The 15,700-nt window shown below is 50.1% G+C and overlaps 1 protein-coding gene across 1 annotated transcript in view; it reads left to right on the top strand.

The window, feature by feature from the left end:
• Positions 1–15,700, top strand: part of PLEKHN1 (pleckstrin homology domain containing N1) — a 44,028-nt gene that overhangs the window by 19,770 nt on the left and 8,558 nt on the right. The window contains exons 6-11 of the mRNA XM_044996674.1: positions 1,804–1,928; positions 4,294–4,443; positions 5,235–5,315; positions 11,969–12,038; positions 13,832–13,986; positions 15,275–15,469. Coding sequence (XP_044852609.1) covers positions 1,804–1,928; positions 4,294–4,443; positions 5,235–5,315; positions 11,969–12,038; positions 13,832–13,986; positions 15,275–15,469 — 776 coding nt within the window. The remainder of the gene's footprint in view (positions 1–1,803; positions 1,929–4,293; positions 4,444–5,234; positions 5,316–11,968; positions 12,039–13,831; positions 13,987–15,274; positions 15,470–15,700) is intronic.

The raw sequence follows: 15,700 nt of genomic DNA, 5'->3' as shown, positions 1-15,700 counted from the left end.
TCAAGGGTCATGCCCTATTCATGGAGCAGGGTACTGGGCATCTGGCGAGGTACCTGTGTTGCCCCTCTGACCATAGAGTCTGAACACGTCAGGCATTAACGTATTTATCCCCATAACATGCCTGGGAGGGAGCGCAGTGCTATTAGCCCCACTTTACAGATGGGGAAACTGAGGCACCGAGGCTGAGTGACTTGCCACAAGGTCAAACAGGGAATCCAATGACTCTCATTTCAGTGAGAACACGCTAGGTTCTATTCCTGTCCCAGACACATTATGTCACGTGATTAATATCAGAAAACCTAGTCAGATTGAGGCCCCTATTGTACTAGTTGCTGTGTAAACTCACATAATTATGAGGGAGTTCCTGCCCTAAAGAACTTGCAGTCTAAAGGAGCACATCACTTAACCGCTCTGTGTCTTAATATCCTCACCTGTACAATGGACATAGTGGCACCTTTTCTGCCTTACAGTGGTGTTGAGAGGCTTAATTAATTAACGCTTGTAAAACAGGTTAGGATTCTGAGATGAAAGATTCCACAGAGGGGCAAAGTATCACCCTGATGAGGATGATTTTTTATGATGGCATATTGTGAATTTGCTCATCTCAATACTCCCCAACCGTGCAGATGCTAAAATCAGAATCTTATTTACAGTGCATCTAATACAGTTTTATTGGGAGGCATCTAGTTAATTATTAATGGTGGTGAACATTACACAGCCAGCCGGAAGTGGTTTATTTACGTCACTAGGGTCTTATCACAGTGACTGGTAAGAGGTGAGAGAGACTTCTGGTATGCACACTAAGCAAATGACAGCTTGAAATCTTAAAATCAGCAGTGGCTAGCGTCGTTCCATCCAGCAAGGCTATGTCTGAGAGCAGTTATACATGGTCTGGCACACATTTTATTTGGTAACGCAATAAGCAAGCAGCTTGGTAGAGCTACTGTAGTCATATATGTGAATTTACGGCAAAAACGTGAAAGTGACAAATACATAACAAATGGGTTAACAGTAATATGCTATTTGGTGAATTTGTGAACATGTTGCCTGGGATTGGTGCTATTGTGTATTTGCCTTTAATGGCAATTGAAACATTGCTCAAATTTATGGGTTTTTAAAAATTCAGCAGCAAGCAGTGACAGTTGCCACAACAGAGGAAATCCCCACTGCTTTCATTAAGGGAACACTTTAAGATTGTTTTAAAAAAATACTATAAAAATGTTTATTCTTTTACCTATAATATTTACATAGGAAAGAACATTAAAAATTGGACCGACTTTGCCCTATTGTTTGTTTTAATATTTGTGCGTACAGCTTAGACTCAGATTGTGAAAATAGTCAGTTACATCTTCCTTTTGGTTCTAGCCTTTTCTAGTCAATTTCTCAAGCACTAGCACATTGCTGCAGTGTTTGGGTTGTAGAGGAATTTTAAAAACACTTTTCTGGACTGGATTTTTGTATGAAATAAAAACATTTGCAGCGATCTCAAGTTTCACAGAAGCTGTGTTTTTATACTACCGACATTTGGGATCAAATTCTCCCTGACAGGGCCCCTTTAAGAACTATATTAGCAAGCAGGAAAACTCTCCTCTTACAACATTCTCCCAGCAACATGAGACCTTAGGCTCAGCCAATGACAAGTATTACATCACCAGAACAACCTCTCTCATTGGCTGAGCACAGTACACTATTGCCTAGCAACCAGGGGGAGCTGATTAACCCTTTGGTGCTGCATGCTGTGCCAGGGTAGCACTTAGCATTTTGCTGTATGTACTCAGATCATCTTCTGCCTTGGGTCCCTAGGTCCCCTGCTGAACCCCCTTATCGTGTACTGCCCCAGCGAGTCAGAGCTCAAGCGATGGCTTTATCACCTGGAGAAACAGATCCACCTGAATGGGGGGAACCTGGACGGGTCCTTCCTATCTCAGGTTAGTGACGTGGTGGGCCGTGGTCGGGAACAGGATGATCTCAGGCTTTCAATCGGTTGTTCTTAACCTTCTGCGTACCTTGGCCCTGCTGTCAGGGATACTCAGAGCCCATCTTCCTCTGTGTCCCAGAATCCTTTGTGCCACCATGATGCAGTGGTTTACTCCTGATATCTGGGGACCCGGGTGAAGCAGCTGAGCACTTCAGCGGGGAGTGGGAGCACCTCAAATTCCCCTCCCCAGATGCAACCACTTCCGTTGGCTAGTGTAAACTATTAATTGCAAGTGCCAAAGGCTGCTGATATGCAGGACGCCTGGGCTTCAGTTGCGGTTCTGATCTCATTCTCCATGGGCCAGCAGGAGCTGGAGGCACAGGGAAGCAGGAGGGAAAGCAAGATGCCTTGCCTCGCTCAGTAGTAACCCCTTCTGGTATTATGGAGCAGTGCCAAGCCAGGTTTGGAAGAGAATACTGTCTTGCAATGGTGATGACAGATAACTTTGCCCTGCTACAGCACCTTCCGTTTGAGGACCTCCAAGCACCTTGCATGCATTTATTTAAGCCCCTCAACGCCCTCATGAGCCAGCTGATTATTATCCTCACCATTTCACAGAGGGGCAAGCTGAGGCACCAACAGGGTTAGGTAACTCTCCCAAGGTCACACAGGCAGTGGCAGAGCCAGGGATGGAACCCAAGAGTCCTCCTTGATCTAACTTATCACTTGTAGCGACCAGGTAAGGAGGGCTAAAGTAGAGAGAAGGGAAGTCGTCAAAGATTGGGGAAGGAGAGGAAATGGTACTGTTGTCCGATTCCTTTCCAGTTGCAAGGGAAAGCCTTGCTCCATCAGGTTCAGCAGTCTGAGCTGGGTGGCCCTGGGCTGCACTCACAGCTAGACGACATGTGTGCCCGAGAGATAAAAGGCGTAATACCGACTGGCTGTTCCCACAACTACCTGTCCAATCGGAGGCCCCTTCAAAAGCCTTCACCTAGAAACTCTTTCTGGGCAAAATCTCTCCTGCTCCAAACCACCAGCGCAGCCACCCTCGTCAGCTTGCTCCCAGCATGAATCATCGGGCTTGGTACACTGAAAAGCAAAGCTGTCTGGCAGGAGCCGTCTGACAGGCCAACCACTCATAATTTCCAGTCTGCCTCTCACAGCTGAGCGCTCGCGAATGGGAAAAGCGAGCAATGATTTCCACACCCATCAAACATCTCTCAGCTGACGGAGGGGAGCAGCCCCTGCCACCAGGAGCAGACAGGAAATCAGCCGTCAGCCGAGAGAACCTGCCTAACGAGTCCGTGGGCTGCGCTGTCAGTCAGGGGTTGCTGCAGTCTGGGATTTTATTAGGCAGGGACCTGTTGCTATTGTAAAAATAGGCTTTGGAAAGGCATGTGGATTTTCATCTGTCAGCGCCGCTCTAATCAAGCCTTTTATGTACAAATGGTCATTACTCCTGAGGCCTGTAGCGCAGCTCCAGTTTACACATTTGAGGTGGGGGAGGACCAGAGAGGTGACACAGTGGCAAAGGCGGGTACAGATTCCCAGTCACCTGCGCTAATCTTTAGCTGACACTGCCTCATAAGTAACATTCATCAATGAAGAGTGGGCACAGTGTGTGTGTGTGTGTTTTAATTTTGGAACTTCCTTTTTCTACGCCTCTGAGTTCTTGAGCTTTTGCATGGGTAGGGTCCTTTAAAAGGATGTATTGGTGGGTGTGTTTAATGGAAGAAAACAGGAATGAGCTGTCATGCTGGAGAAACCTCTGGAAGTTCAGAGGTTTGGCTTCAGCTTGAATAAACACCCCAAACCGTGGATGCTCCTGCATATTTCCCAAATCTGCCAAACCTTTCGAAGGAAGAGGGTGGTTCGGAGACAGGACTAAAGTCAACAGCTGCGTTTTCTTCCTGGCTCTGCTACTGACCCTGTGTGGGATGCTAGACCAATCACTTCCTCTCTCTCAGCATGCGTCCAGCGCTTTTCACACATAGTTCTCCAAGACTGTTCCAACCCCATTTTACAGACAAGGAAACTCCGGCAAATCATTAATTGTGGGATGGAACTCTTGTTTTCACACCAGGTTTTTACTCTTTCCTGCTTCCAGCCAAGCTTGAAATATATCCTGAGACCAGCTTGTCTCCTAGTTAAACTCTCCCACTCTCAGCGATAGTCCGGCAGTGCAAATATGATAAGTGATGGAGAAGAAAACAGTTAATGGAATTTCCCAGACCTTAAAACGTGGTTTAGTTTAGCTTCCAGTTGAATTTGGGGTGCAGGCAGAGGAGAGGCTTTAGGGCTTGTGATTAAGCTTGGTTTTTCCGTTCTTTCCGCCTGGTTCTCATGTGCCTGCTCATTGTTCCCTATTTCCTTAGAGCGACTGGAAGCAGAACTCCATAGGGAAAGAGGAACTGAGGTGGTCTGTGCAGAACACGCCTGTCCAAGAATGGAGAGGGACCCAGCGGGAGTCCCTAGGTGATGTCCTCTGCGTCTCTAAAGTGAAGCTGCAGCATTTGCCTTTCCAGGTAAGATCCTGAATAAATGAAGTGACTTGCTATTGCCCGGGAAAAGTTAATCGATCCAGTAACAGGAAAAAAAATCTGTCTGTACAACGAGACTCCAATAGGGGGCACCATTTTCTTCAGCCCTCCTCCTTTTCACACTAGCAGGCTCCTCCCACTCAGACCCTTTCCCATGCTTGTCCTAGGTACTAAAGCAAATCTTCCATCCTGCATCCCCCGGCCTTAGCACTGCAGGCAAGGAAGTGCCTGCGTGTCCCCCGGGCTGGCTGTGCCTCTGTGGATCAACACAAGAGCCACTGGGCACAGCTAGAGAGCAGCACCAGACCCGTCGAGGTGCCAGGTGTGTTGTGATGTGCAAATCCATGACTTGTGTGTGTGTGTTAAAAGAAAGGGAAAGCAGCAGCTTGATTCATATACTAAAAGAAATGTCAATCCCTCCCCCACCCACCAAATTCCCTGGAAGGAAAAATCATAGGCCCCTGATCCTGCAAACACTTCAGCGTGTGCTTAACTTTGCACACAAGAGCAGCAGTTGCACTCAGTGGGATGACCCGGGTGTAAAGTTAAGCATGTGTGTAAGTGTTGGCAGGGTCAAGGCAGAATTTTGGAGCCAGCTGGAATCTTGTCTAGAAGCTGCACTTCCGGCGGTTGTAGAAGAATACGGGCACCTATACTTCACGGACCTAGCCCCTGACCATGGAAAGAATGCAAAGCCTCTCATTGAGGGCCGTACGCTTTGGATCAGGCCCCAGTGCCTCTTCTGATGCTAACTCTCTTCCCCTGGCCTCCCTCAGGAGCAGCACGACCGGCTTTTGATCCTGTACCCGTCCACGCTGGTGATCGTCTCCGAAGAGCGCCATGGCCTCTACTTTAAGGTATGTGCATTTTCAAGTCCTTTCTCTCCCCCAAATTCCCTTCACTCATTTAGGCTCCCTCTGTGCTTGGTTGCTTTCTCTCCCTTTGCTGCAACCCTGTTCTGTGACCAGTAAGCCAACACTGTGGCACAAGGATGTTGTAAGGTATCCTCCCATGAGAACCACCTTGCAAAAGTCCACAGGTGAGGGAGTCCACTGCCTGGGTATTTCAGTGTCTGGGAGGAGGCGGCTTCTGTGTTTCGTTGTGGCTCAGAACTGGCTGGGTAGCAACCCTGCGATCCTCTCCAGCTTGAGACACACCCTGCAATGCTCCCCAGCAATCTCCGCTCACCCTGGGCTGGCTCCATCTAGCTGGCTGAAAGCGGGTTGGTATTCCTTTAAACATAGCATCCGCTTGCAATTGCTCAGGCAGAGATGGCCCGTGTGATGCAGGGTTTCTCTGGGGAGGGGCACAGGGAGTTGGCTGGCTGGAGATGAGGTTGCCAGGTGCGTTGGGTTTGCTTGTTGTCTTCACCGAGTACATTTTACCATAAGCTGAAGAGTGCTGCACAGAGTACTGGGTGAAGAGTGAGGATCCGGAGCAACATCTGGACCTGCCCATAAAGGCATGAAAATCTTAACAGCAATGGGAAATGTCCGTGGGGTTTCCCTACTGTAGTCAACACTGGGCTCATCTCTACTGGTGGGAGCAATGCCAGGAGCTCCAGTGCAGATGGGTGGCTGCCATTCATAAGAACGGTGATACTGGGTCAGACCAAAGTCCGTCTAGCCCAGTATCCTGTCTTCTGACAGTGGCCAATGCCAGGTGCCCCAGAGGAATGAACAGAGCAGGTAATCATCAAATGATCCATCCCCGTCACCCGTTCCCAGCTTCTGGCAAACAGAGGCCAGGGACACCATCCCTGCCCATCCTGGCTAACAGCCATTGATGGACCTATCCTCCATGAACTTATCTAGTTCTTTTTTGAACCTGCCTGTAGACTTGGCCTTCACAACATCTTCTGGCAAGGAGTTCCACAGGTTGAATGTGTGCTGTGTGAGAAAATTCCAAGCACCATGCCATCGAGCCTGGCTTTGTAGAGGAGAGAGAGGTCAGAGGAGTGGAGAGGCCAAGTGGGGAAATTCTGATGGGCCCAATAATTCCAGTGTTGACCCTGCACCCACTGAACACTCCGTGATATCCTAGCGTGAGCCAAGCTGCTAGACCCATTGCCATGTGGCAATGGGAGGAGTTTGCGCCTCTCCTACAGAAGATGTTGGAGGGAAGAGAGCCAACAGAAGCAGAAGGGACAGAGGGCTGGGAGGGGTCTGTATTTCTATCCTCTCACAAAGACAAAGGTCCCAGGAAATGCCCATCGCTGACATACCATCCACAGTGTCTCCCCTCTTGGCCCTGGGAGGCAGGGTGGGGACATACTTTGGAAGCCAGAAAAGGAATGAGCAGCAGCCTTAGCATCAGCTGTGACTAGCCCGACACTCGATGCCCCAGGGGTGGAGAAGAGGGCTGGGGCTGGGGTGAGGGGAGAAGGAATCCAGTGATAACTCCCCCTCCCCTCCAGAGAATAGCCTGCATTTGGCAAAAGCAACGGAGCCATTTTGGCTACTTGGTTTGAGTCCTGGCTTTCAGAGAGCCTGGAACATCCCCAGCTGAGTATAGGGCCCCTTTAAAGGGATCTCAAGCTGGGCTTCTGAAATTACTAGTCACTTTGGAAATCCTAGGCCAGTGATACCAGACCCCCGGCCCCCTTGGCATCTCCTTTCCGCCAGGGTAGCCAGGCTTTGCTCCCAGGCAGTTCCTCTGGGTCGGAGTCAATGGCTGTGATTCATCAGGCTCGTGAGACTGCAGCAGGAACCTGCTTTTCCACAGACATGTCAAGGCACAGGATCCTCCTGCCGAGGCTTCTGCCGCGAGCATGGAAGCTAAGATCCAGGGCTATAGGAATGGGGAAGAAAGCACCAGACGCTTTTCCTCTTGGGCTCCGTGCAAACGGCAGGAGTTGCCATTGGTGGCGGCTGCGGGGAGGGGAGCGTCAGGTCCCCCTGGATGGAGCCGGCTGGTGCAGCCTTTGCTTAGGACAGCAGGTTCTGACTCACCTCTGATGGGAAAAGGCCCCAGGGCTCGGCCTGGGACGAGCTGCCTGTGCGTGTGAGGAAGCCAGCTCTGGGCCAGGGGAGGGAGAGAGGAGCCCACAGCAGCTGAGGTGGAGGCTGTGGGACTCTGCCTGTGTGTTTTCCACGCCTGGGGATTGCTAACCTCATTCACAGAGCGAAGCGGAGTGTGTGTGTGTGTGTGTGTGTGTGTGTGTGTCCCCCGGCGTCGCAAAGAGCAATGTTCGATGCCCAGTGAGGGGTCGGCGGCTGACAGGGGTTCCGACCTGTCCAACTCTCCCCAGGCCACGACTAGGGTGACCAGACAGCAAATGTGAAAAGTCGGGACGGGGTGGGGGGTAATAGGAGCTTATATAAGAAAAAGACCCAAAAATCAGGACTGTCCTATAAAATTGGGACATCTGGTCACCCTAGTCATGACCGTGATGTCCCCCTCAGCCCTTGTGTGACAGGAACCGGGCTCTGACGACCTGGGCCTGCCCCTGACAGGAAGGACTCTGAGGGGGATTGGGCGCTCAGCAGCTCGCAGCGCTGGGCCTGCACCGCACAGGATTGCATACAGGACTGCTCTTCTTCCCTTCGGAGTAGCGAGCGAATAGCCGAGGCTACTGACCAAAGCTGGAGCTGCCCCCACGAGCCAGAGGAGCATGTGGCTGGGAGAGGGAAGGGGATAAAGTACCGGATAATCATGCGCCTTTTCTCCCAGGCGACACGGCCCCGCTCGCTTCCAGGCAGACAGTCCCATCCCTTGCTCTTGCTGAGCGACCTCCCTCCCTCCTTGCTATGCAGGCCTCTCTGCAGGCCACGGGCCTGAGGCAGCACCTACCAGGCAGCTGGCACTGCCTTCTGGACAGGTCACAGGTTCGGTGCCATGAGGGGGTCTGTAGGACGCAGCATTGATGTGCCCTGGCCGAAGCTGCAACCAGCTCTCCTCAGCTGCAGGGCGGATTACTCCGATGCGGTGGGGCTTTGGAGACTGCCAAGATGGGAATCCCAGAGGCTCCCCACCCTCACCCTGAAAGCTGATTTTCTGTCCCGGGCTTGCCCACAACCAGGAATGCCAGGCATTGCTGAGGGTTGGCATTATTTCCCCACACTTGCGATGCTGGCAGGGTGGGAACAGGAGCCTTTCCCTGCATACTCGGGTTAGAATGTTCCGCACAGCAGAAGCTTTCCCAGCTGCAGGCTCGACGTGCAATTAGTAATCAGGGTGTGGTTACGCCAGTCAGACCGAGATGTGCTGGAGCAATAAATGTACCGGCACTCCGAGCCCTTTCCCAGCACCTTCCATCCCAGCGCCTCACAACGCTTCACACGCACTCATTCGTGAAAGCCTCACAGGCAGGATGTAATAATTTATTATCCTGATGGGGAAACTGAGGCACAGAGTGGCGACTGGACTTTCCCTAGCAAGGTCACCCACAGAGCAGGTGGCAGAGCCAGGACTAGGATCCAAGGTGGGGTAGGATCCGACCCCAGGAGTCCTCACTCTCAGGCCTCCCCTGTTGCTCTAATCACTAGCTCACTGTCCTTTAATGTGGCTAGCTGCTATTACAGAGGCCCTAGGACCGTAGAAAGAAGCACCCAACTACCGTGAAACTATTCTAGCTCCATTCTTCAGCAGCCCCACGTTTTCACATCAGTCCCCTAACAGTGGTGCTGTACAACCAGCCAAACCTCAGGCCCGTTCCCAAAGCCAACCTTACCCACGAGGGCCAGGTTTGCAAAGGAGAGTGAACTGTGCGAGCCTGCAGACCCACAGGCCGACTTGTCGTACCAGTGCAAACCGTCATTTTCACGGGCCAGCCGGAACTGCCGGGCGCACCTGCGCGTTTTCACGGGTGATTTCCATGCACTGCGCTGTGAACAAACAGCCCTTGATTTCACGAGGGCCCAGAATAAGAACCTGCGGGAACATATTTGATTTCCGCTTATTGCCTAGTCATATCGATTCACAATCCCTCTTTAGGTCAGCGAGAGGGGCAACTCCAAAGGGGTGTGGAACCCAGATGGGTTGGGGTGTCTGTTCTGACTGTACACACTCATTGGGGATGGTGGTTTCTGCCTGCCTCTGATATGCCTGATAATTATATATGCTCAGAGCCTGGATCTGTATTGTCCTGTGCCTTGTGCAGTGACTTACTCCAGCATAGAGTGGGTGTTGTACAACGCTACTGTTCTGGTTTGGGAGCATTGCACACCTATTGTGTACTGTACAAGGCAGCTGAGAATCAGGCCAAGGAGCCAATTAGTTGGGCTGGATGGAAAAAAAATTGTGCAGTAGTGAAATAGGCTGGGAAGATCTGGCCCTGAAAGAAGAAGTGAGGTCTGGAAAATTTTGAACTGCACTGAGCCGCACTACAGATGAGTTTGGCCTTTCTGTGTGGAATCAGTTCTGCCCATCGCCTGTTTCGTAGGTGTCCCTTCCTCAGCCTAATCACTAGGGATGTCTGCATGAATCTGGACCTCTGTTTTTTAAGCACGTGTTAGTTCCTGGCTCATCTGCCGCACTCTGAGGTCACTAGCCTCCAGGGCCGCCCAGAGGATTCAGGGGGCCGGGGGCAAAGCAATTTCGGGGGCCCCTTCCATAAAAAAAAGTTGCAATACTATAGAATACTATCCCGCCTCCCCCCCGGGCAGCCCTGCTAGCCTCTCCCGGAGACAACACGACTGGCTGCTGTGCAAATTATCCGTCGCTCACAAACAAGACTATGATGACATCCGGCTGCAAGTAAACAGGGCTCTCAAGAAACAAAGATCCTGGTGCCCTGCAGTTTCCCCTGCTTAAAAAAAAAAATCTCTTATGTGAATTGTTTCCAACTAGCTGTGGCTTTACAATCCTGGGGTCAGCTGCTCTTATACGGACCAATCCTGCATCTGTTGTGCACCCAAAACCCAGTGGATGCTTTGGGGTACTACAGGAAAATGGGGTTTAGACCCTAACTGATACCCTGACTTTACTAACTCTTGGGAGAAGTTCTCCTGAAAGGCCACACCACTGATGTAAAGACGCTATCAAACCCCTGGCAAATGGTAACTCCTGCTGCGTTCTAATCCCTGCTCTGACTGTCCCTAGGCAAGTCACTTAACATCTCTTCCTCAGTTCTCTCATTGATTAAACAGAGAAAATAGCACTTCCCTGCTGGCCTGTTGAGAGGATTTATGTTTGCAAAGCTGGAAGGTCCTAGGTATTTTATTTCACCACATGCCATTACGACTGTATATGATTTATTTAGAGAGACATCGCTACAATGACACTTAATGGCACGTCAAGGTATATTAATCCTTAAACCCATAACTAGTGATAATGTCTTCATCAATTTTATTATTCTGTCCACCAAACCAAACGAAGTGTTGTCCAGGGCAATGTTTGCAATCCATGTGGGGAAACCAACCAGAAAATCACTAGAATTTGAAAATAGCGGCACAGGAGAAAGCACATGTTTTCCACAGGTCAGAGCTCAGCGACGCCTTATAAATCATTTACATGGCTTGGGCATTCGAGCTACATTCACAATTTTTTTAAAGGCTTTTTTTTTTCTGTGCATTATGTGAAAATTCATAGGAGAGACTGGGATTGTGGCTAAGGCACTGGGGTCAGACTCAGACGTTCTGGGAGCAATTGCTGACTCTGCCACAGACTGTCTGCCTGACCCTGGGCAAGTCACTTAGGGCCAGATTTTTAAAGGTATTTTGGCACCGAAATACTTTCTGAAAATTCTACTGTAAGGAGCAGATTTCTGAAAACACCTAAGTGATTTAGGTGCCTAAATCCTATTGACTCTCAGTGAGACGAATGGCTTGTCTACTCAAACAAACTGTGGCAAGCTGGGTGTGAATCTACCCTGCGCCACCCTCTAAGTGTCCATGTGCACCCTGTGTGTGTGAACAGTTAGTTAATGCACTTTGAGCTAATCCTGGTTCAAAGAGGACTACAGGTTTGTCTGCCTTGCAGCGGTGCTGCTGTGCCACTGTAGTGCTTCAGTGTAGACACTGCCTACACTGATGGGAGGGTTTCTCTTGTCAGCGTAGGTAATCCACCTCCCCGAGAGGTGGTAGGTAGGTTGACAGAAGAATTATTCTGTTGACCTAGCACTGTCTACATGGGGACTTAGGTTGGCTTAACTCTGCCGCTCAGGGATGTGGGTTTTTCATAACTCTTCTGTCGATGTAAGAAGTGTCTGTGCTACACTGCCACTGAGTTTGCGCAGACAAGCCCTGAGTCACATTTGAAAATGAGACTCAATCGCTTAGGTGCTTTAGAAAATGTTGCCCTTAGTCTCTCTCTGCCTCAGTTCCTTATCTGTAAAATGGGGATAATACTGCTTCCTGTCTTCCACCTTTGGCTGTCGGGTCTATTCAGACTATAATCTCTGCATTGTCTCTCCTTGTGTGTGTATACAGCACCTTGTACAATGGGAGCCTGCTCCTACTTACAGGTTCAGATGCTACAATACAGAGCCTGAAGTTTAAAAAGTAAAAGAGGGCAAATGTTGACTGCTCTCACCTTGTGGAATTCTAAGCCTGTTCCTTTCTGCAAACAGGGAGAACTGCCACTGAATGCAATACAAGTTCATTTTGAAGAAAACCAAAAAAGCTCCTTTCTAATAGAAGGTACGTGACTGATGCATGCTGGACACTGCAGTAAGAACAGTCAGACTGATTTATAGGAATCCGATTCAGTCATTTAAAATTTAGGTTCCAAAATAAGATTTTGCCCCTGAGCTTTATTTTTATGTAGCAGGGGGGTGGTAGGGTTCCAAAACTTAATCTGGGCAGACACGTTTGCATCAATGGAAACATATTTACATTGTACCAGTGAAATGTCTGTGTTCAGAAACCGTTTTCTACTACTGCGTGAAAGCCAGAAACTGAAAATAAATTGACACCCCACAAACAGGAAATGAAACTTACTAGCCTAATTTCACTGTCAGAGCTGCTGAAATACCAAAAAAATCAACCAGCAGGCACCCCAGGATGACAGGGAGAGCTGCTCAACTTTTATTTTTGAATTTTGACAAGAAATGTCATTGAAATCTCAAATTTTTAAATGTTGACGATAAAGCAGAATTCAGGACAATTTCCACAGGTATATTTTCCTGTTTATTTTAATTCTATTACACCTAGTGATTTTAAAGCATCATTAGTTGACTAAACATTGGGAGGAACAATTGTTATGATTGTTTCTTTATCTTGACTGTGTCCTCTTTTAATTTATGCCTAAACTTAAGTACAGTAAAAGCTGTTTTATCTGCACTTCACCAACCGGAAAGCTCTGTACACTGGCATTTCTTATCTTCATTGCAATGCTGGTTTATAGTCTGGTTGGTGAGGGACTGGCAGGGGGTTGGGGCATTGGAGGGGGTGTGGAGTGTGAGCTCTGGGAGGGAGTTTGGGTGAGGGACTGGGTTTGGGGTGTGGGAGGGGATGCGGGGTGCCGGATCAGGGGGCCACTCACCTTGGGCGGCTCCCTGCAAGTGATGACCTGTCCTGGGTTCCGGTTGCTCCCCCTCCCCCTGCCTCGAGTGCTGGCTGCGCAGCTCTCATTGGCTGGGAACTGCGGCCCATGGGAGCTGGGGGGGCGGTGCCTGTGGGCGGAGGCAGTGCGCAGAGCTGCCTGCTGTGCCTCCGCCTAGGAGCAGCCAGAGCCCGGGGCAAGTCTCCGCTTGCGGGAGCCACCGGAGGTGAGCACCGCCCGGATCTGGCACCCCGCGCTCCCTCCAATGCCCCAACCCTCTGCCCTGAGCCCCCTTCCACACCCAAAGTCCCTCCCAGAGTCCGCGCTCCATACTCCCTCCCGTGCCTCAGCCCCGCATCCCCTCCCACACCCAAAGTCCCTCCCTTTTAGTTAACTGGCATTTTTTACTTATTGGCACCCCTCCTTCCCCCAACGTGCCGGATAAAACAGCTTTTACTGGAGTGTAGTTATTGAAATGACATATACGTAACTATCACTTTTTTAAAAAAAAGAGCAAATGTAAAGAATTCTGTGTTTTGTGAACTAAAGAGAAGGGTGGGGGAGGTAATATCTTTTATTGGACCAATCTCTGTTGGTTAGAGAGACAAGCTTTCATGAACTAAGTTTAGGAACATATTTCATTCTCTTTAATCATTCAAAACCGGTAGCTCAGCAGCTGGCCCGATGCTGAAATGCAGGTGCTGATTTTTCCAGGGTAGATGCACAACAGGGGAAATTCACCCAGTGCCAAGGTCCATGCAGCACTTATGTCCTACTTACACCTTATCTTGGTGCATGGGCCTGGTGCAGCCCCCCCGCCTACGGGGGATGTTTGTCCTCAGTGGATTTCAGAGGGGAGAAAGACCAGGGGATTCTCAGTGGATTTCAGAGGGGAGAAAGATAGACTCTCAATCTGCATCATTAACCATGTGATTTATCTTACTTCCAGGCCGACTAATAAACTCAATCCAGGTCATTTGCCCCAGCTACGAAGATTACCAGGAGTGGCTGTACTGCCTTAAAACAGCCCAGTTTCGAAATGCTGACTCCTCCCTTTCGGGATCAGAAAGCTTCTCGGGATCAAAGCCACCTCACCTTGGGCAGGTAATGTATATTTATTGCAGGACTGCCTGGTAATCAGTGCGTGTCCCCAAGTCGTATCTCCAGTCACATGAGACTGCCCCGACACACCAGGCTGCTGTGAGTCCCACCCTGAAGGGCACTAATGAAAGTCTTTGATCATTTTAGATTATATTTAGAGCCCTATAAAAAGCAGATTCCTGGCCGTAGATGATGAATCTGTTGTGCAATTTTAATGATGCATTGGTACAGTGACAATAATGGTGGCTTACCAAGCTGGCAGCCGGTGCTTAATTTGTAATGGAAGAGGTGCTGGGGCTCACACAATTTTTCTCCTTTCATAAATGAAGCGGCAAGCCCAGGACAATGAACTGCCAAACCTAGAGATCCCAGCCATTGAGAGCTACGCAGCCAGCACTCGAGGCGGGGGGCGGGGGCGGGGAGCAGCCGGAGCCCAGGACAAATTAAGCAGTGGTGACACACCCCTCCACCCTCATCCCCAGCCCATCCTGTTCCAGTGAGTTCAGGGCTTGGCAATTAGTGGAGGACATTTTTCCCCCTGCTGAGCGTCTCATGATTTAAACCCCAGACTGCTCATTTCTTAAAGACGGAGAGGCAATTCACCTGAGAGGCCTCTGCACTGATACGCCCAGATCGACATTAGGGCAGCAGCCTCCAGCAGCAGTATCTGAAGGGGAGATGGGGCTTAGATAGCAAAGGCATCTCATTAGAAGTTACAGGGATGGAGTAAAGGTCGATGAAGGCCCTTGGATTCGCTCTGCTCTGGGGAGCAGGGAGAGGAAAGGCTCGGGGTGGACTGTCTCAGGGGGTGGGGTGATGCGAGTCAGAGTCTTCCACCGAATAGCCCAGCATGGCCGTGAGCAAAATTGTTTCCCATCTAATGACTGGCCAGCGTCCAACATGCAATGAGTTGACGGGTCTCACTCCAGTTCCCGAGGGTGACGTGTCTCCGCCGCACAAACCACCATCGCAGCTGGCCCCTGTAGAGCTCCCTGGTTCGCAGTTCACAAGCACTCAACTACCCTCCCTCTCACGCGCTCAGCGGAGTTTGCCGAGGCAACCCAAGCTGGCCCTGTTCTGTGCCTAGTGAGGGGACTCTGGGCTGTCAGGCCAGCACCAAATTCACACAGACATTAAAAGAGAAGCCAACGCTAACATGGCATTGCCCGTGGATCTGAGGGCGAGCTGACCACTGGGCATCTCTTTCAGAGCCTGGGAGATGTTGTGGGAAATGGATTAGCCTGAATCTATCAATGAGAAGTATTGGTATTTTTAACCATGCCCAATGTAGTTCCCAGGCAGCGGGAGAGGCTCACTCACCTCCGATGGCCGGACAAACTCCTGGACGTCACGAGGGAAACTTACCACCTCAACCCACCACTCCCAGCACAGTGGCTCCATCCCTGACCAGCAATCATTTGTTCTGATGCCTGAAGGCAGAGTGACCGAAGACCCGCTGTCCCCAGGCTATGCCCAGCCTGTCCATGTAAGTGAAGTGAGGTCTCTTGGGAGCCTGGGGGATACATAGGGGATCAGTTTGGACGTTGGGGAGGAACAGGTGTGTTCAGCAGAGTCAGGATTGCACTGCTGGCCAGGAAAGCTGAATGAAAGTTACTCATTGAGGCACTGGCCTGAACAAGTCATTTAAACACAATTAACCAGATGAAATGGGGGGCACTGGTTTAATTTGGTTAAACCAGAGCTTAGATCCGCAAGA

The sequence above is a fragment of the Mauremys mutica genome, chromosome 21, assembly GCF_020497125.1.
Source record: "Mauremys mutica isolate MM-2020 ecotype Southern chromosome 21, ASM2049712v1, whole genome shotgun sequence".
NCBI lineage: Eukaryota > Metazoa > Chordata > Testudines > Geoemydidae > Mauremys > Mauremys mutica.
This window is presented reverse-complemented; position numbering and strand designations above follow the sequence as displayed.